We start from the raw sequence: 22703 nt of genomic DNA, 5'->3' as shown, positions 1-22703 counted from the left end.
CTTCATTTAGATAGTAATCTGCCTTCCTGTTCTTGCCACCAAAGTGGATAACCTCACATATATCCACATTAAACTGCATCTGCCATACATTTGCCCACTCACCCAACCTGTCCAAGTCACCCTGCATTCTCATAACATCCTCCTGACATTTCACACTGCCACCCAGCTTTGTGTCATCAGCAAATTTGCTAATGTTACTTTTAATCCCTTCATCTAAATCATTAATGTATATTGTAAACAGCTGCGGTCCCAGCACCGAACCTTGCGGTACCCCACTGGTCACAGTCTGCCTTTCCGAAAGGGACCCGTTAATCGCTACTCTGTTTCCTGTCAGCCAGCCAATTTTCAATCCATGTCAGTACTCTGCCCCCAATACCATGTGCCCTAATTTTGCCCACTAATCTCCTATGTGGGACTTTATCAAAAGCTTTCTGGACGTCCAGGTACATACACTACATCCACTGGCTCTCCCTTGTCCGTTTTCATAGTTACATCCTCAAAAAACTCCAGAAGATTAGTCAAGCATGATTTTCCCTTCATAAATCCATGCTGACTTGGACTGATCCTTCTACTGCTATCCAAAGACAGATCCAAAGTACCTGTTCAACTCGTCTGCCATTTCCTTGTTCCCCATAATAAATTCACCCGTTTGTCTTCAATGGCCCAATTTTGGTCTTAGCTATTTTTTTTTGCTATTCACATTCCTAAAGAAGCTTTTACTCTCCTCCTTTGTATTCTTGGCTAGTTTACCTTGAGCTTTTTATGGGAGGAAGACCTCTTATCTTTAGGGAGGTGCTGTAGCATTGTGGTCAGCAGGACCGGGGTCTGCTGGAAAGGCCAGCTGGCATTTGTGTGGCACCATTCCCAGCCCAGGGCCGTTGAACAGTGATACAGACAGTGAGGAACTTTGGTTACCACTGGTGGGATGAACAAAATAGTTCCACTGTCAGCTCTGTCCAGATAATAGAGAAGCATTCTACAGATGGCGGAAATCCAGGGCAACACACACACACACACACACACACACACACCCCCCCCCCCCCCCCCCCCCCGGAGGAGCTCAGCAGGACAGGCAGTATCTGTGGAAATGAATGAACAGTCCACGGACTGGAAAGGAAGGTAGAAGATGCCCAAATAAGGTGGGCGAGGGGAAAGTGAAGCCAGGTGGGTGGGGATGAAGGAAGAAGCCTCTCCTCCTTCACTCTCCTCTCCTATCAGATTCTTTCTTCTCCAGCTCTTTACCTCTTCCTGCATCGTTTGCTCCCGCCAGAAATACAAACTCGCTCCGCATTGATAAATACAGTACTGTACAGAAGATTGTGGTACCCTATCTATATACATACATGTGCTTAAGACTTTTGCACAGGACTTTATGTGTGATGATCAAATTTAAGACCAAGACTGCTTATCAGTAGCACTTAAATCCAGCGTTGGAAATGATGGTGACCAAAGCTACCTTGTTAGATATTAAAAAATCTGAAACCCTTCCAGCCCCAAGCATTTCGGATAAGGGACACTCAACCTGTATTTTTCCACCTTCCCCCTAAAATATCAGCGACGCGCAAGAGACTGGAGTGCAGAAGAAATGGGGGAAGGGGTCTCATTGAAACCTATCGAATATTGAAAAGCCTAGATAGAGTGGAAGTGGAGAGGATGTTTCCTATGGTGGGGTAGTCTCGACCAAAAGGCACGGCCTCAGACTAGAGGGACATCCTTTCTCAATGGAGGTAAGGAGGAATTTCAGGAACCAGAGGAAATTGAATCTGTGAATTCATTGCCATGGATGACTGTGGAGGCCATTTCACTGGGTATATTTAAAGCAGAGGTTGATATGTTCTTGATTAACGGGTGTGAAAGGGGTTGAGAAGGATAATAACTCAGTCACGATGAAATGGCAGAGCAGGGCTTGATGGGCTGAATGGCCTGATTCTGCAGATGCTGGAATCTGGAGCAATAAGCAACCTGAGGGAAGAACTCAGCAGGTCCGACAGCATCTGTGGGTGTTCTGAAGATTAGAGTATTGGCCTCAAATATTGACAATTCCGTTTGTCCTACTGATCTGCTAAGTTCCTCCAGCCAACTGACTGTTGATCCAGTGGGCCCCACTATCTCTGTCTACACACTTGAGGACTTTACCTGGCCTTTGACCAACTCTGTCATTCCTAGGTTTCCAAGAGGAGCCCGTCGAGTTCACCCACTGTCTGTGACTGGCTGCTGCCAGACCTCCCCCCTTCTGAACAGGGAAATCCAGTGGTGGATCGAGCAGGGGATGACAGAGAGGATTCTCCTTCCAGGCAGCAAACATGCTACACACACAACCCCAAGGATGCTGAGAGGCCACTGCCAAGAGATTGGTATGGCTGGACTTCAACAGGACCACTTACTAAGCTGGTGGAGAAGTGTGTGAGTATATCAAGCCAAGAGGGGTTTAAGAGTACTGGAGAAATTGGTTGTTTTCACACAGGGTGGCAGTGTGAAATATGAGGAGGATGTTATGAGAATGCAGGGTGACTTGGACAGGTTGGGTGAGTGGGCAGATGCATGGCAGATGCAGTTTAATGTGGATAAATGTGAGGTTATCCACTTTGGCAAGAACAGGAAGGCAGATTACTATCTGAATGGTGTCAAGTTAGGAAAAGGGGAAGTACAATGAGATCTAGGTGTCCTTGTTCATCAGTCACTGAAAGTAAGCATGCAGATACAGCAGGCAGTGAAGAAAGCTAATGGCATGTTGGCCTTCATAACAAGGGGAGTTGAGTATAGGAGCAATGAGGTCCTTCTGTAGTTGTACAGGGCCCTGGTGAGACCACACCTGGAGTATTGTGTGCAGTTTTGGCTCCAAATCTTAGGAAGGACATTCTTGCTATTGAGGGAGTGCAGCGTAGATTCACAAGGTTAATTCCCGGGATGGCAGGACTGTCACATGTTGAAAGATTGGAGCAACTGGGTTTGTATACACTGGAATTTAGAAGGATGAGAGGGGATCTGATTGAAACACAAAAGATTATTAAGGGATTGGACGCACTAGAGGCAGGAAACATGTTCCTGATGTTGGGGGAGTCCAGAGCCAGAGGCCACAGTTTAAGAATAAGGGGTAGGCCATTTAGAATGGAGTTGAGGAAACACTTTTTCACCCAGAGAGTTGTGGATCTGTGGAATGCTGTGCCTCAGAAAGCAGTAGAGGCCAACTCTCCGGATGCTTTCAAGAAAGAGTTAGATAGAGCTCTTAAAGATAGCAGAGTCGGGGGATATGGGGAGGGGGCAGGAATGGGGTACTGATTGTGGATGATCAGTCATGATCACAGTGAATGGCGGTGCTGGTTCGAGGGGCTGAATGGCCCACTCCTGCACCTGCTGTCTATAGTTGAGGGTATTTGCAGTTACATTCAGTGGAGGGAGAACAGTGCAAATGATCTCACTTTGAGAAAATGCACAGGCATGTTCCTTCCTTTTGGAAAGCACTTGTAGAGGTAGGAAGTCACAGTCAAAGTGAATGTACCTCTGGGATCTGTGTTGGAACCACTTCTTTGATGGCTTTGTAGCCAAGTTTGTGGATGATATGAAGATAGGTGGAGGAGCAGGTAGTTTTGAGGAAGTAGAGGCTACAGAAGGACTTAGATTAGGAGAATGTCAAAGCAGTGCTGGAAAGTGTCTGGTCATGCACTTTGGTAGAGGAAATAAAAAGGTAGACTATTTTCTAAGTAGAAAGAAAATTCAAATACCTGTGGGGCAAAGGGACATGGGAGTCCTCGTGCAGGATTCCCTAAAGTTAATTTGCAGGTTGAGTCTGTGGTGAGGAAAGAAGATGCGATGTTAGCATTCATTTTGAGAGGATTAGAATATAAAAGCAAGGATGTAATGTTGAAGCTTTATGAAGCACTGGTGAGGCCTCACTTGGAGTATTGTGAGCAGTCTTGGGCCCCTTATTTAAGAAAGAATGTGCTGACATTGGAGAGGGTTCATGAAAACTTTTCTGGGGTTGAAAGGCTCGTCATATAAAGAGCGTTTGGTGGCTCTGTGCTCGGCCTGTACTCACTGGAATTGAGATTTCAGTGAGGTCACCCCCCCCCCCCCCCCCAAATTCTTTGATCAAATGTTGAAAGGCCTCGATAGAGTGGATGTGGAGAGGATGTTTCCTGTGGTGGAGGGGGGGTGGTGGGGAGTCTAAGACCAGAGGACACAATCTCAGAATAAACGGGCATACTTTTAGAATGGAAATAAAGAGGAATTTCTTTAGCCAGAGAGTGCTGAATCTGTGGGGTTCATTGCCACAAGTGGCTGTGTCATATGACAGAGGTTGATAGATTCTCGATTATCCTTACTTTTCTAAGTTATTGTGTGCTATGTGTGTTATGTGTACAACCTTACACCCTGGTTTGAAGAAACATTAGCTCATGTCTATATACATTATATGGTTACAATGCCCTTAAAAAGTATTCACCCCCTCAGAAGCTTTCATGTTTTATTGTTTTATGATATTGAATCACAGTGGATTTAATCTGGCTATTTTTGACACTGATCAACAGAAAAAGGCTCTACTGCGTCAAAGTGAAAACAGATCTCTACAAAGTGACCTAAATTAATTACAAATATAAAACACAAAATAGTTGATTGCATAAATATTCATCCCCCTTAATAGGACACACCAAATCATCACCGGTGCAGCTAATTGGTTTGAGAAGTCACATAATTGAATGGAGATCGCCGTGTGCAGTCAAGATGTTTCAATTGATACACCTGGATCTGGAAGGTCCGACTGCTGGTGAGTCAGTATCCCGGCAAAAACTACATGATGGAGACAAAAGAGCACTCCAAGAAACTCCACAAAACAGGAAGTTGCCCAGTGAAGCAGTGGAGGTTACTTCAGTAAATATATTTAAGATAAGATTGCCCGGGTGCTTCACCAGTCGCAGCTTTATGGGAGAGTGGCAAAGAGAAAGCCACTGTTGGCGGCAAAAGAACTGGCATGAACTCTTGGCTAGAGTTTGCCAGAAGGCATGTGGAAGACTCTGAAGTCAACTGGAAGAAGGTTCTAAGGTCTGATGAAACCAAAATTGAGCTTTTTGGCCTTCAGACTAAATGCTATGTTTGGTGTCAAAAACACACCATCTCTATCCTATAGCACGGTGGTGACCGCATCATGCTTTGGGGATGCTTCACTGCAGCAGGCCCTGGAAGGCTTGTGAAGGTAGAGGGTAAAATGAATGCAGCAAAATGCAGGGAAATCCCAGAGGAAAATCTGATGCAGTCTGCAAGGGAACTGACATTTGGGAGATTTGTTTTCCAGCAAGACAATGACCCCAAGCATAAAGCCAAAGCTACACAGGAATGGATTAAAAACAACAAAGTTAATGTCCTGGAGTGGCTAAGTCAGAGTTCAGACCTCAATCCAATTGAGAATTTGTGGCTGGACTTAAAAGGGCTGTTCACTCATGATCCCCATGCAATCTGACAGAGCTTGAGCAGTTTTGTAAAGAAGAATGGGGAAAAATTGCAGTGTCTAAATGTGCAAAGCTGATAGAGACCTATCCACACAGACTCAAGGCTGTAATTGCTGCCAAAGGTGCATCAACTAAATACTGACTTGAAGGGGGTGAATACTTAGGCAATCAATTCTTTTGTGTTTAATAATTGTAATAAATTTAGACCAACTTGTGGACATTTGTTTTCACTTCGACACGAAAGAAACTTTCCTGTTGATCAGTGTCAAAAAAAGAAACAAAATAAATCCACTGTCGTTCAATGTTGTAAAACAATAAAATATGAAAACTACCAAGGCAGGGGGTGGGGGGGTAAATAAATCTTATGGGCACTGTATATATGTTATATACATGTGTACAGTTAAATGGCAATAAATTTGATTAGTCAGGGCATGAAGGGATTTGGGAGGCAGGTAGATTGGGCTAAGAGGGAAAATGGATCAGCCATGATGGAATGTCAGAGTAGACTCAATGGGCCAAATGGCCTGATTCTGCTCCTGCATCTTATTCTATTTTATATGTCTCATTATACTACCTTGAGTTTCATTTTCTTACAGACATTTACAGCAAAATGAAGATTACATTTATGAAAACTATACATAAAGTTGAGGCCTCACTTGGAATATTGTGAACGGTTTTGGGCCCCTTATCTGAGAAACTTGTATTTATGAGGAGCTGGTGCATATAGGACCAGAGGGCACAGCCTCAGAATAGAGGAATGTCCATTTAGAAGGAAGATGAGAAATTTCTTTAGCCAGAGAGCGATGAATCTGTGGAATCAGTTGCCACAGGTGACTGGGGGTATATTTAAGGCAGAGTTTGATAGGTTCTTGATTAGTCAGGGCATGAAGGGATACAGGGAGAAGGCAGGAGATTGGGGCTGAGTGGGAAATGGATCAGCCATGATGAAATGGCAGAGCAGTCTTGATGGACGAATGCCTTAATTCTGTTCCTCTATCACAAGTCCTGGTTACGAGACCAGTGATGCCAGGCAGACAATCTCTGAAGTGTGTTGATAGAGGTTGGGGTCAACTGTCTTGCAAAGACAGTCTAGGAGAAGACGATAGCAAACCTCTGCTGTAGAAAAATTTGCCAAGAACAATTTTGGTCATGGGACCATGATCGTCCATGTCGTATGACACAGCACAATGCAGAGGGTTCAGAGGGGGCTCACGAAGATGGTTCATGGAATGAAGGGGTTATCGTATGAGGAGCATTTGATGGTTCCGGGCCTGTACACACTGGAATTCAGAAGTGTAAGGGGTAATCTCATTGAAACCTATCAAATGTTAAAAGGCGTCAATAGAGTGGATTTGAAGAGGATGTTTCCTATGATGGGGAAGTCTAGGACCAGAGGGCACATCCTCAGAATAGAGGGACGTCCATTTAGAACAGAGGTGAGGAATTTCTTTAGCCAGAGAGTGGTGAACCTGTGGAATTTGTTACCACAGGCGGCTGTGGAGGCCAAGTCATTTGGTGTATTTAAGGCAGAGGTTGACAGGTTCTTGATTAGTCAGGGCCTGAAGGGTTACAGGGAGAAGACAGGAGAATGGGGTTGAGAGGGTAATAAATCAACCATGATGGAATGGCAGAGCAGACTCGATGGGCCGAATGGTCTAATTCTGCTCCTAAGGCTTAAATATAAAAGACTGACAAACAGCCAATGTGCAAAAGGCAAATTATGCAAATAAAAATACATTACAGTATAAAATAATAAACGCAAGAAAATCTGCAGATGCTGGAAATCTGAAGCAACACACTGGAGGAACTCAGCAGGTCAGGTAGCGTCTATGGAAGTGAGTAAACAGTCGATGTTTCAGGCCGACACCAGGACCGAGAGGGAAGATGCCTGAATAAAATGGTGGAGGGAAGGGAAAGTGGCTAGTTGAAGGTGATAGGTGGGAAAGGGCAAGGGCTGGAGAGGAGTGTGGACCATGGGAGAAAGGGAAGGAGGAGTGTATCCGGGGGAAAGTAATGGACAGGTATTACTTACATTTTTTATAGAGGTGTAAGGTCAGAATGGGGAATAGAGGAGGGGATGGAATTTTTGTTCATGCCATCAGGTTGGAGTGTACCAGACGGAACAAAATAACAATACTGAGAACAGAACACGCTCAGCTTGCCGGAGGGTCTCAGCAGGTTCTGGAGTCTGATGGTTGAGGAGTATTAAGTGTAGCAAAATCACATCGACTTTTAAAGATTGGATTGGGTGGCTCCTGCAGAGAAGGAGAATGAAGAGAAAAGGGATGGATCATTCACAGAGTTTCTCTTGAATTACAACCACTTGTCAAGAATGGGACACAGACTCCTGGGAAGACTACAGCAGCAGACAGGTTGTGAAAAACTTATAACTTCCACGTAGCTTCAAAGCCAAATTTATAAAGCCTTAAGATGTAGGAGGAAAATTAGGCCTTTGGGCCCCATTGGGTCTGCTCCGCCATTTCATCACGGCTGATTTATTTTCCACCTTTCAATGCTATTTCCTGCCTTCTCCCCGTAATCTTTAGCAACACAGAGAAGGAATGCCAGGGGTTGGGAGTGGGTGGGTGATGAGGGGGTGCAGGCACACCCAGCCCTGAGACACCAGGCAAGGTCATTTGACTTCAAACAGTTGGTTTATTGATCATTACAGAATGTCTCTGTGGTGCTTCCTGCTCCCTTCCCTTTTTCCCAACCATGATTCCCCTCTCCCTGCCCACTTCCCACTCTCAGTCCACAATAGAGACTCACGTCAGAATCAGGTTTATCACCACCCGCATGTCATGATTTTTTTTTTTTGGCGGCAACAGTAGAGTGCAAAACATAAAATGATGGAAGTAGGGGGCAAAAGTCTTGGGGTCCCGAGCTATATATGTGTACAGACGCACACAGACAGACGCGCACACACACAGACGCGCACACACACACACACACACACACACACACACACACACACACACACACACACACACACACACACACACACACACACACAGATGCACACACACACACACACACACACACACACACACACACACAGATGCGCACACACACACACACACACACACACACACACACACACACACACACACACACACACACACACACACACACACAGGCGCACACGTGCACACACCCCACACACACCCCCCTCCCAATGAAATATAGCCACTGTCTTGCCACCTTCATTGCTGCGTTGACTGTGGGTCGGGTCCTCAGAGACAGGTGAGGTTCTGAGTGTGTTGTCTGAGAATTAAACCTCAATGTCGTTAGGATGATTCAGCTGTGAACTAATAAAAAGGGTCAATGTTGTACTAAAGCTCTCTCCCAGCTATTTCACTTCATCTTTTTTTATATGTACAGACCCCAGGCAACTTACCGAGTGACCAGGCCACTGAGAGACGTCGGAAGGTTATGTCCGACGTGCAGTTAGAGGCAGACTGGGAACAACTGTGTACAGATTCGTCGGCAGGTGCTGCTTCATACCCTCTCACCCGCTCCGCCCAGACCCAGCGCAAGCTCACCTCGGCCACCAATTTACGGCGGACCTGGTTTGGAAGTCCCTGCTTTGGCACCCGGCTGGGTGCCGCTCGACACGACTCCAGTGGGGCAAGGCAGGTGGTCCCGCGCGGCGTGGGCCCCAGGCCCCCGCAGGAGAGCGCCAAGTCGAACGACCTCTCTAGGGGCTTCCAGATTGATGGGGCCAAAAGCAGGCACCATGCACCTGAATCTGAGCGGGTAAACCTGATCAAACCGGCTTTCGTCATTTCGGAGGCGAGTGAAGATCGCGAGCCTCTGGTCCGGGCTCTGGACGCAGTCAGCCAATCTGGCAACATTGGCCCTTTCGAGGAACTGAAGCCGAACAGAAGCGATGCGGCTTCGGAGGGCCAGAGGCTGACCCACGCTGTCCCCGGGGCATCTTAAATCAACGCAGTGGGTTAACTGCCCCAACGTCGTGCATCGTTCCAGTGAGGCAGAGTGTCATCCCTGCACAGTCGCTGCAAACCCCACCACACCGATATTGCACTGACCTCGTGGGCAAGTGGCATTACCTTGCTGCTGACAAAAGGATTCGTTTTCCTGAGGCAGTGGTGCTGTGGGGAGGGGGCTCCAGCTTTTATTGGTGGCCAATTAGCTGGTTGTGTTACAAGGCTGTTTTGAAGCTCATCAGAACAAAAAGCAACACGTCCCAAGGATTAAGTGCCTCACAACTAAAGAGACAAAATCTTCACTTAATGACTTCAGAGTCCTCTTGAAAAGCAATACTATTGTTAATACTGTGGCTTAAGCTAAAATGTATAAATTCTATTAGTAATTGATCGTGTTAAATTCACTAATATTGGTTCATTTAAACAGAAACACACCAAGTAGCTCTTTCACTAAACACAATGAGACTACAAGATATAGGAGCAGAATTAGGCCATTTGTCCAGTCAAGTCTGCTCCACCATTTCATCATGGCTGATCCCTTCACCCATATCCCTTCATGCCCTGGCCAATCCAAGAATCTATCAAATATACCCAATGTCTTACCATTCTCTGGCTAAAGAAATTCCTCCTCATCTCTTTTCTAAAACTTTGTCCCTCTATTTTGAGGCTGTCCTCTGATCTGAGACCCCTCCCCCACCATCCTCTCCACATCTACTCTGTCGAGGCCTTTCAACAGGTGATTGGTTTCAGTGAGATCACCCCTCATTCTTCTAAATTCCAGTGAGTACAGGCCCAGAGCCATCAAACGCTCCTCATAGGATAAGCCTTTCAACCTCAGAATCATTATTTGTGAACTTTCTTTGAACCCTTTCCAAATTCAGCCTGTCCTTTCTTAGATAAGGGGCCCAAAAACTGTTCTCAATACACCAAGTGAGGCCTCACTGGTGCTTTATAAAGTCTCAACATTACATCCTTGCTTTTATATTCTAGTCCTCTTGAAAGTGAGGAGAAAGGTGCAAGTCAAATGGGTTAAAATCCACTATAATCAATTACAGTTTTGAAACAGTTGGGGACCAATAAAATGGTGGCCAGGAGGCAAATTGATGCTTCATGTGTTTCTTGACAAAGGTTACTGACTGAGGAAGGCTCTGAAAAGTGCTGCATTGTGAAACATCGATGTCCTGTGTTGGCACACACTGCTGTGTCATCCGGTGTTTACTGGACCAGATGAAACTGTGAAGGTGAAAAACGCTGCAATGATGTATTCCCACTGAAATTTCATTACAGGTCTTTAACTATTTTAATGCTTTCTTCCTTTTCCCATGAATGAATTAAAATGGTGTGAAAACTTTTGTAAATGGCTGAAGTGTGAAATAATCAGATTGACTACACGAACAAGACCACAAGACACCGGAGCAGAATTAGGCCATTTGACCCATCGATTCTGCCCTGCCATTTCATCATGGCTGATCCATTTCCCTCTCAACCCCAGTCTTCTACCTTCTCCCTGTAACCTTCCATGCCCTGACTAATCAAGAATCTATCACCCTCTGCCTTAGCTACACACAGTGTCTTGGCCTCCACAGCCTCCTGTGGCAACAAATTCCACAAATTCACCACTCTGGCTAAAGAAATTCCACCTCATCTGTGTTCTAAATGAACATCCCTCTATTCTGAGGCTGTGCCCTCTGGTCCAAGACTCCCCCCACTATAGGAAACATCCTCGCCACATCCATTATTGAGGCTTTTCAACATTCAATAGGTTTCAATGAGGTCACCCTTCACCCTTCTGAACTCCAGTCAGTACAGAGCTATTAAATGCTCTTCATATGATGATCTGGTTCTACACACAGTTGAAGATGAGCTTTTTGTCACATGTACATCGAAAAATACGGGGAATGTGTTGCTTGTATCAAGTCAGCATGGTTTTTTATTCATTTATTGAGATACAGCATGAAACAGGCCCTGCTGCACTGTGCAGCATCTCCCCCCCCCCACCCCCATTTAATCCTAACCTAATCACGGGACAATTTACAATGACCAGTATGTCTTTGGACTGTGGGAGGAGAGGTGAGCACCCAGAGGATCTAACGTCGTCACGGGGTACGTGTTGGGGTAGCTGTAAGTGTGCCCACGTCTCACTAACCTTGTCTTTGGGACGAGGATGGAAACTCGCGTGGTCACGGGGAGAATGTACAAGTTCCTTACAGACAATTGCCTGCGGTGGGAGTCGTACCTTGACTGGCACAACGGGTCTGTTCTTGCGTTTATATTTTTTAGTTGCAGCAGTTTAAACTCACTGAGAACCGTCAGGTCACGATGACTGGACTCAACCAGCGTCTTGGAAGCAGGATTTAAAAACTGTTGCCCAGTAGTTAACTGTCGGGTCATGGTGCTTTACCTGCTATGTGAATTGTCCTGTTGATCGGAGTTGAGCAGGGATGTTACGTCCCAGCTATATACGTGATACACAAGCCAGGGCAGTGTGGTAGGGAGAGTGACCTTTCGCCCGTGTCGCAGGCTCCCCCTCCATGAGCCAATGAACAACAGAGACCGATACGGTTCATTTTTACGCATTGAGTTACAGTGTGGAATAAACCCTTACCATCTTTTGTGCCACCTGGCAACCCCTGATTTAATTCTAGCCTAATCACAGGACAGTTTACAATGATAAATTAACCTATTGACCTGTGGGAGGAAATCAGTGCACCCAGAGGAAACCCTTGGGGTCACAAACTCCTTGCAGACAGCAGCAGCAATTGAACCTGGGATGCCAGTACTGTAAAGCAATGTGTAATCACTGTGCAGTCCTGAGATCCCAACAGCAATGCAGGAGTTGCCAGTCCCTGTTGGACTGCCTTAGGGACTCCAGGTCTAGATGTTCCTCTCTGGGTTTACTTCCCCATGAATGGGGCAACAGAGGTTGGAGAACAGAGCTTTCTGACTCCTTGAGGAGCTGCCAACCACGGCGGATGAGCCCCATCTGCCCAAAGCCAACTGGTTTGAAGGGGCCAGTAACCCACCTTTGCCCCTTCTCCTGTCAGTAGAAACCGATCAGCTGAGCTTCATTTCCAAGTTGCATGTGAAGACAAGGACCTGGACTAGGTTGCCAGAGGCTATTTGAGATGCACCCCATTTAATAGGTAGTGAGAGCTTGTCTCCATTACCACTCCCAGCAGTAACAACCTTAAGGAACCATGAATTGTCAATTTATTCTAAAAACGGGACCAGGCGTGCTACATACAAATGCTGGAGGAACGTGGCAGGTTCAGGCAGCATCTATGGAAATGAATAACCAGTCAAAGTTTTGGGCCAAGACCCTTCTTCAAGACTGGAAAGGAATGGGGAAGATGCCAGAGTACACAAGCGGGGGGGGGGGGGGGGGGAAGGAGGCTGGGTAGGAAAGGTAAAGGGCTGGAGAGGGAGAAATCTGATAGGAGTGGAGAGTGGACCATGGGAGAAAGGGGAGGAGGCGGGGACCCAGGGGGAAGTGATAAGCAGGTGAGAAGAGGTATGAGGCTAGAGCGGGGAATAGGAGAGGGAATTTGTTTCACCGGAAGGAGAAATCGGTATTTATGCCATCAGTTTGCATGCTACCCTAGATGGAATATAAGGTGTTGCTCCTCCACCCTGAGGGTGGCCTCACCTTGGCACAAGGGGGAGGCCATTGGCTGACATGCTGTTAGCCTACAGACTCCGCCTGCTCCTCATTAAATTCCCGTGGAGTGAAGTAATTCTGTATCGTTCACCTTTTCGTCTCTTCACTCGCTCTTGTTCACAGATGCAGTAATGGAGTTCTATTCTAGTTCACCTCAGTCTCACTAAAATCCTGTTGAGGGCAAATTGAGTCAGAAAACAGATGAGGCTTCAATATAAAAACCTTCAAATGTAGAGTCATTGAGCACTACAGCACAGAAACATCTAGTCCATGTTGCCTAGTTACTCTGCCTAGTCCCATTCCCCTGCACCCGGACCACAATTCTCCATACCCCTCCCAGCCATGTACATATCCAACTCCTCTTGAACGTTGCAATCAAACCCACAGCCACCACTCAACACACACAATGCTGGTGGAACGCAGCAGGCCAGGCAGCATCTACAGGGAGAAGCACTGGTGACATTTTGGGCCGAGACCCTTCGTCAGGACTAACTGAAAGGAAGGATAGTAAGAGATTTGAAAGTAGGAGGGGGAGGGGGAGATTCAAAATGATAGGAGAAGACAGGAAAGGGTGGGGTGAAGCTAAGAGCTGGAAAGTTGATTGGAAAAAGGGAAACAGAGCTGGATCATGGGATGGGAGGCCTAGGGAGGAAGAAAGGGGTAGGGGAGCACCAGAGGGAGATGGAGAACAGGCAAGGAGTGATTATGAGAGGGGCAGAGAGAGAAAAAGAACAAAAAAAGAGGAAATAAAATAAATAAGGGATGGGGTAAGAAGGGGAGGGGGGCATTAACAAAAGTTAGAGAAATCACTGTTGATGCCATCAGGTTGGAGGCTACCCAGACAGAATATCAGGTGTTGTTCCTCCAACGTGTGTGTGGATTCATCTCGAAGGCAGAGGAGACCATGGATAGACATATCGGAATGGGAATGGGAATTCAGTAATTCCACCTCACAGCTGTCTTGGATAGGTGATGGAAGATTAATAACCCACAGAGAAGACGTGAAATGCAACTATACCTCTTTCCTCCAGATCTGAGGTTATAAAGCCAATGTGACTTGAAGCCTGGAACATGGCTGTTGTAGGTGGCACGGTAGTGTAGTGGTTAATACAACACTTTGCAGTACGGGTAATCCAGGGTTAATTCTCACCTCTGCCTGTAAAGAGTCTGCATTCTCCGCATAACCACGTGGGTTTCCTCTGGGAGTTCCGGTTCCCCCCTTACACGGTAGGTTAATCAGTTATTGTAAATTGTCTCATGGTTAGACTGGGGTTAAATCATATTGCAAGGTGGTGTGGCTCAAAAGGCCAGAAGGGCCTATTCTACACTCTGTCTCAATGAATAAATTTTTAAAAATCAGCTGTTAATAACCTGGGGTCCTTGAAACCCTCATTTATGGTAGGGGTCCATGGCATAAAAAAAGATTGGGAACCCCTGCTCCAGATTAATCAGAGATAGTGTCACGGCTTCAGAAAAGGAGGAAGACATGGAGGGATTGTCCACGGAGTCTCTGTGGGTGGAAGTTTAGGACCAGGAAGGGGTCAATAACTTTATTGGGTGTTTTTTTTAATATAGACCACCTAATGCTAACAGGGACATCAAAGAGCAGATAGACAGATTTTGGAAAGGAGTAATAATAATAGGGTTGGTGTGGTGGGAGATGTTAATTTCCCAACTATTGATTGGCAAGTCCCTGGAGTGAGGGGTTTGATAGGTGAGTTCAAGCAGGTTTCTTGATGCAATACGTAGATAAGCCTACAAGAGGAGAGGCTGTACTTGATCTGGTATTGGGAAATGAACCTGGTCAGGTGTCAGATCTCTCAGTGGGAGAGCATTTTGGAGATAATGATCACAATTCTATCTCCTTTACATAGCACTGGAGAGGGATAGGAATAGACTAGTTAGGAAAGTGTTTAATTGGAGTAAGGGGAAATATGAGGCTTTCAGGCAGGAAATTGGAAGAATAAATTGGGAACAGATGTTCTCAGGGAAACGTACAGAAGAAATTTAGCAAATATTCAGGGGATACTTGCAAGGAGTTCTGCATAGGTACATTCCAATGAGACAAAGAAAGGATGGTAGGATACAGGAACCATGGTGTACAAAGGCTGTTGTAAATCTAGTCAAGAAGAAAAAAAGAGCTTACAAAAGGTTCAAAAAACTAGGTAATAATAGAGATCTAGATGATTATAAGGCGAGCAGGAAGGAGCTTAAGAATGAAATTAGGAGAGACAGGAGGGGCCATGAGAAGGTCTTGGCAGACAGGAGTAAGGAAAACCCCAAGGTATTGTACAAGTATGTGAAGAGCAAGAGGATAAGATGTGAGAGAATAGGACCAATCAAGTGTGACAGTGGAAAAGTGCGTATGGAACCAGGGAATATAGCAGAGGTACTTAATGAGTACTTTGCATCAGTATTCACTGCGGAAAAGGATCTTGGCGATTATAGGGATGACTTACAGGGGACTGAAAAGCTTGAACATGTAGATATTAAGGAAGAGGAAGTGCTGGAGCATTTGGATAAGTCACTGAGACTGAACGAGATGTACCCTAGGCTACTGTGGGAGGAGAGGGAGGAGATTGCTGTGCATCATCAATGGGGACGGGTGACATTCCGGAGGATTGGAGGGTTGCGGATGTTATTCCATTATTTAAGAAAGGGAGTAGAGATAGCCCAGGAAACTATAGACTAGTGAGTCTTACTTTAGTAAGATGATGGAAAAGATCCTGAGAGGCAGGGTTTATGAACATTTGGAGAGGCATAATATGATTTGTAATAGTCAGCATGGCTTTGTCAAAGGCAGGTCATGCCTTACGACCTTGATTGAACTTTCTGAGGATGTGACTAAACACATTGATGAAGGAAGAGCAGTAGATGTCGTGTATATGGATTTCAGCAAGGCATTTGATAAGGTACCCCATGCAAGGCTTATTGAGAAAGTAAAGAGGCATGGGATCCAAGGAGACATTGCTTTGTGGATCCAGAATTGTCTTGCCCACAGAGGGCAAAGAGTGGTTGTAGACGGGTCATATCCTGCATGGATGTGCCTCAGGGATCTGTTCTGGGACCCCATCTCTTTGTGATTTTTATAAATGACCTGGATACGGAAGTGGAGGGATGGGTTAGTAACACAAAGGTTGGGGGTGTTGTGGATAGTGTGGAGGGGTGTCAGAGGTTACAGCGAGACATTGATAGGATGCAAAACTGGGCTGAGAAGTGGCAGATGGAGTTCAACCCAGGTAAGTGTGAAGTGGTTCATTTTGGTCGGTCAAATATGATGGCAGGATATAATATTAATGGTAAGACTCTTGGCAGTGTGGAGGATCAGAGGGATCTTGGGATCTGAGTTCATAGGACAATCAAAGTTGCTACGCAGGTTGACTCTGTGGTTAAAAAGGCATATGGAGCATTCACCAATTGTAAGATGAGTTTAGGAGCCGAGAGGTAATGTTGCAGGTATATAGGACCCTGGTCAGACTCCACCTGGAGCTCTGTGCTCAGTTCTGGTCGCCTCACTACAAGAAGGATGTGGAAACTATAGAAAGGGTGCAGAGGAGATTTACAAGGATGTTGCCTGGATTGGGGAGCATGCCTTATGAGAATAAGTTGAGTGAACTCGGCCTTTTCTCCTTGGAGCAACAGAAGATGAGAGGTGACCTGATAGAGGTGTACAAGATGATGAGAGGCATTGATCATGGGTATAGTCAGAGGCTTTTTCCCAGGGCTGAAATGACAAGCACAAGAAGGCACAGGTTTAAGGTGCTCAGAAATAGGTACAGAGGAGATGTCAGGGGTAAGTGTTTTACCCAGAGAGTGTTGAGTGCATGGAATGGGCTGCCGGCGACAGTGGTAGAGGCGGATACGACAGGGTATTTTAAGAGACTCCCAGATAGGTACATGGAGCTTAGAAAAATAGAGGGCTATGGGTAACTCTAGGTTATTTCTATGGCAAGGACATATTCGGCACAGCTTTGTGGGCCGAAGGGCCTGTGTTGTGCTGTAGGTTTTTTATGTTTCTATTCTATCTTTGTCATCTATCCTATCACCACGCCCCCCCCCCCCCCCCGCCCAATCTTACCATAAAGTTACTTTTCATTCTGTGCTCAAGAGAACCCATGAAATTTGGTTTATTATCAGGTTTCACATCACTGGCACAGGGAGTGAATTTTGTTTTGTGGCAACAGTGCAATACATTATAAAAGAAGCCTATAAATTACAATAAGAAATATATTTTAAAAACAAATAAATATTGCACAAACAGAACAAATAAAGGGGAAAAGTAGTGAGGTAGTGTTCGTGAGTTCAATGTCCATTCAGCAATCAGATGGCGGAGGGGAAGAAGCTGTTCCTGAATCACTGAGTGTGTGTCTTCAGGCTCCTGTACCTCCTCCCTGATGGCAGAGGGGAAGGAGCTGTTCCTGAATCGTTGAGTGTGTGACTTCAGGCTCCTGTACCTCCTCCCTGATGGCGGAGGGGAAGAAGCTGTTCCTGAATCGTTGAGTGTGTGGCTTCAGGCTCCTGTACCTCCTCCCTGATGGACGTGGGGAAGAAGCTGTTCCTGAATCACTGAGTGTGTGTCTTCAGGCTCCTGTACCTCCTCCCTGATGGCAGAGGGGAAGAAGCTGTTCCTGAATCACTGAGTGTGTGTCTTCAGGCTCCTGTACCTCCTCCCTGATGGACGTGGGGAAGAAGCTGTTCCTGAATCACTGAGTGTGTGTCTTCAGGCTCCTGTACCTCCTCCCTGATGGTAAGAATGGGAAGAGGGTCTGTCCTGGGTCATCATGGGACAAACCTTTCATTCCAGCAATCTATTCTGTGAGTCTTTTCTGAGCTTCCCTCTATCTTCCTAAGTGTTCCCTTGTTTACACTCCTGTTCTGAGGTGGTTGTGAAGCAAATGTGACCTGGAATAGGCTGCTGCATAACAGAATTTTTAAAAAAAATATGTGAGCACACAAGCAGCAGTTGCTGGAACCTGGAGTAACAAGTTTCACAGCTGAAACTCGGGAGGTCGAGAAGGGGGAAAGTTGGGCATTTCAGGTGGAAATTAGATGTACAGATGAATGGTGCTGAGACTTTTCCGCCTTTCTCCTCAGGACTGATGCAGGGATTTGACAATACCTTCCTTCCCACAGATTCTTTATTTTTATTTTAGTGATGCAGAGTATGTCCTCTTGGCCCCTCGAGCCATGCTGCCCCAGCAACCCTCGCCTAATCACGGGACAACATACAATGACCGATTAACCTAGCTGGTGTGTCTTTGGACTGTGGGAGGAAACCAGAGCACGTGGGGAAAACTCAGAAATGGTGATCTGCAGTTGGCTTTTATTGGATCCATCCTGATATAGATCATCCAGAGCAATCTTCCTCAGCTTGTACCCCACCTACTTTGGATTTGAAAGCAGATCTGATATTATTAAAAGGGAACTGTTTAAATACCTGAGGAATAAAAGGTAGTTCCACGGGAACACATACAGAGACTCGTTACAGAATGGCACTGAACTCCAAACTCCAGAATGCACCAACCACTGAGTATTGAGAGGCATAGCCAATGCTTGTTAACAACGTTTGATAAGATTGTTTGTTGCTAAATAACAAAATGTAAAATCATCTGGTGGTCTGGCAGAAAGGAATCAGGATTCAGATTAATTTATTTATCACACGTACATCAAAGGATACAGTGAAATGTACCATTTGCATCAGCAATCAACAAGACCTAACGATGTGCAGGGGGGAGGCCCATAATTGTCACCAATTGTTTGGTGACAGTGAATATATTTCATTAGGAGATTGAGGAAATTTGGTATGCTGTCAAAGACACTGGCAGACTTCTACAGATGTACCTTGAAAAACATTCTAACTGGCTGCATCACCGTCTGGTGTGAGGGCAGGGGCTACTGCACAGGGTCGAAGGAAGCTGCAGAGAGTTGTAAAATCAGTCAGCTGCATCATGGGCACTGGCCTTCATAGTATCCAGGACGTCTTCAAGGAGTGATGCCTCGAAAAGGCAGCATCCATCTTTAAGGACCCCATCACCCAGGTCATACCTTGTTCTCGTTGCTACCGTGAAGGAGGTACAGGAGCCTGAAGACACACTCAATGATTCAGGAACAGCTTCTTCCCTTCTGCCACCAAATATCTGAATAAACTTTGAACCCATGAACTACTTCACTACTTTTTTATTTCTATTTTTGCACTACTTATCTAACTATTATATATATATACTGTAGTTCACATTTTTTACTATTATGTATCACATGGTACTGCTGCCGCAGAGACAACAAATTCTATGACATATGCTGGCAATATTAAACCTGATTCTGAACTACTAAAACACCAACTATCACATACCCCTCAGAACTACAATTTATTCCTCAGGTAGTTAAAAACTACCATTGAAACATATCAAATCTGCTTTCAAATCCAAATTAGGTGGTGTACACAGCAATGAAGAATCTCAAAACTTTCCCAGAGGGTTCCCGACCTTTGTTTATGCCATGGACCAATACCATTAAGCAATGGGTCCATGGGGTTGGGCACCTTGATTAGATGATCTACATCAGGATAGGTCAAATAAAAGCCAAGTGTAGACCATAAGACCATTAAGGTATAGGAGCAGAGTTAGGCCATTTAACCCATCGAGTCTGCTCCGCCATTTCATCATGGCTGATTCATTTTCCCCCTCTGCCCCAATCTCCTGCCTTCTCCCCGTATTCCTTCATGCCCTGACTAATCAAGAACCTATCAACCTCTGTCTTAAAAATACCCGCTGACTTCGCTTCCACGAGTTCCACAGGTTCACCAATGTGTCGATCAGCCTTGTACACCATTCCTGATAAGCCAACAAGCTGCTTCTGTGGTTCAAAGTAAAGTTTATTAACAGAGTACATGCATGTCACCATATACAACCCTAAGATACATTTTCTGTGGGCATGCTTAGCAAATCTATAGAACAGTAACTGTAAACAGGATCAATGAACAACAAACTGTGCAGATGCAGATATAAGTAAATGGCAATAAATAGCAAACATGAAATAATACAATAGAGCCCTTAAATGAGTGTAGCTGTCCCCTTTTGTTCAGGAGCCTGATGGTTGAGGGGTAGCAACTGTTCTTGAACCTGGTGGTGTGGGTCTGAGGCTCTTGTACCTTCTCCCTGATGGCAGCAGCGAGAAATGAAGATGACCTGGGTGGCGAGGCTCCCTGATGATGGATGCTGCTTTTCTAAAGCAACGTTTCATGGTGGGGAGGGCTTTACCCGTGATGTACTGGGCCGAATCCAATACCTTTTGTAGGATTTTCTGCTGAAAGGCATTGGTGTCTCATACCAGGCCGTAATGCAGCCAGTCAGCACACTTTCCAACGCACATCTATTGAAGTTTGCCAAAGTTTTTGATGACTTGTTGAGCCTCCGCAGACTCCTGAGGAAGTAGAGGCACTGTCGTACTTTCTTTACAATAATATTTATATGATGGGTCCAGGACAGGTCCTCTGAGATAGTGGCACCTAAGAATTTAAAGTTACTGACCCTCTCCATCTCTGATCTTCCGATGAGTACTGGCTCATGGGCCTCTGGTTTCCCTCTCCTGAAGTCTACTATCATTTCCTTGGTCTTATTGACATTGAGTGAAAGGTTGTTATAACACCACTCAGCCAAATTTTCAATCTCCCTCCTGTATGCGAATCATCACCACCTTTGATACAGCCCACAACAGTGGTGTCATTGGCAAACTCGAATATGGTGTTGGAACCACACAGGTGTAACATAGGTGAGCAGGGAGCTAACTACACACCCCTGCAGTGCTCCTGTGCTGATGGAGATTGTGGAGGAGATGTTTTTGCCGATCCATATTTACTGGGGTTACCAGTGAGGAAATTACACAAGGGGGTAGTGAGACTCATGTCTTGGAGTTTACTGATTAGATTTGAGGGGATGATGGTGTTAAATGCCAAGCTGTAATTGATAAAGAGCATCCTGATATATGCATCCTTGCCATCTGGATGTTCCAGGATCACGTGAAGAGCCAAAGAGACCGGCTGAAGACCTGTTGTTTCAGTAGGAAAATTGAAGTGGATCCTGGTCATTATTCAAGACAGGAGCAGATGTATTTCAACACCAGCCTCTCACATGCACAGCGATGAAGTGACACTGGGCGGTAGTCATTTAGACAGGTGACCATGCTCTTCTAGAGCACCGGTACAATTTCATCCTGCTTGAAGTAGGTGGGTACCACACACTGCCAGAGCGAGAGGTTGAAGATATCCATTAACACCACCAGCCGCAGGTTTTCAGTACTCGGCCAGGTACTCCATCGGACTGGATGCTTTCCTTGGATTCAATCTCTTGAAGGCAGCCCACATATCTTCTTCAGAGACCAAAGGATCTACTGGAGACATCGGGGTGCGCGATGGTTCCTCCCTGTTCTGGTGGTCAAAGTGAGCATAAAAGGCATTGGACTCTGGAAATGAAACTCTGCTGTCCCCTATGTCGCAAGATTTAGCTGTGTAAGAGGTTATTCAAACCCTGCCACAGCTGTCCAGCATCCCTCATTGATTCCAGTCTAGTCTGGAATCGCCACTTCGCCTGAGGTCATACCTGTACCTCCTGTAGCATTCTTGATAGTCCAATCATTCACTTTAAAAAAATGTTAGCTGATCAATGAGACTTAACCAGTTCTTCAACCAGAGGATGTTTCCAATGTATTTTAAAACTCAAGTACTTCAGAACTGTAGCTACTTCTAATGCAAGAATTGCAAGGGTTAATTTGTGCACAGCAAGCTCCCACAGAAGTGCGATCACCATCTGCAACCTGTTTAAAGCTAATCCATTAATAACAAACCAAAGGGGATAATTTCACCCAACTTCACTTGCCCAGTGAAATATTCCCACAACCTGTGGACTCACTTTCAAGGACTCTTCATCTCATGTTCTCGATATTTATTGCTTATTTATTTGTTTATTGTTCTTATTTCTTTTCCTTTTGAATTTGCGCAGTTTGTTGTTTTTTGCATTCCGGTTGTTTTTCCATCCTGTTGGTTATAATCACTGTCAAGGACTCTTCATCTCATGTTCTCAATATTTATCGCCTCTTTATTATTTCTGTCTTTTTGTATTTTTTTTACATTCTTCTGCACTCTGGATAAAACCCAAGTTGGAGCAGTCTTTTATTGATTCTCTTATGGATATTATTCTATAGACTTATTGAGCGTGCCCAGAAGAAAATAAATTGCGGGTTGTAAGTGGTGACACATATGCACTTGGATAATAAAATCTACTTTGAACTTTTTGACTGTTAAATGGAGGACAAAAGGTGTCTGAATTAGTTCATGGTGCTGGAGTGGGTCTCAAACCCACAGCCTGTGATTCAGAGACATGATGCCACTGATTGAGTCTTAGCTGTACAGATGAAAGGTGCAGTAATTGTTCCATCCTTCCAAAACAGTTTAGTCCACCAATTATTTCAAGGCTGTGCAAATAATGGGATGTCTATTTCTGCAGGTACGTGGGGATTAGTAAATTATGCACTGAATGGAATCATTTAATTCTGAATTATTAAATTGATAAAGTTTAAAAAAAGAGGCAGTGAACATACCGTGTTTGTTCACATCTTGATGTTCGGGTATCAGTGTGTCGATGAAACAAGAAAATTAAACTTGCA

The 22703-nt window shown here is 45.2% G+C and overlaps 1 protein-coding gene across 1 annotated transcript in view; it reads left to right on the top strand.

Annotated features, from left to right (window-relative positions):
- The window catches only part of si:dkey-112e17.1 (uncharacterized), a 79032-nt gene extending 68328 nt beyond the window's left edge, over positions 1 to 10704 (top strand). The window contains exons 6-7 of the mRNA XM_059943823.1: positions 2167 to 2403; positions 8823 to 10704. Coding sequence (XP_059799806.1) covers positions 2167 to 2403; positions 8823 to 9383 — 798 coding nt within the window. The 3' untranslated portion in view covers positions 9384 to 10704. The remainder of the gene's footprint in view (positions 1 to 2166; positions 2404 to 8822) is intronic.
- The last annotated feature ends 11999 nt before the right edge of the window (positions 10705 to 22703 follow it).

Source organism: Hypanus sabinus, chromosome 18 (assembly GCF_030144855.1).
Source record: "Hypanus sabinus isolate sHypSab1 chromosome 18, sHypSab1.hap1, whole genome shotgun sequence".
Lineage (NCBI taxonomy): Eukaryota > Metazoa > Chordata > Chondrichthyes > Myliobatiformes > Dasyatidae > Hypanus > Hypanus sabinus.
The sequence above is the reverse complement of the archived record's forward strand: the minus strand, read 5'-3'. Positions and strand labels throughout refer to the sequence as shown.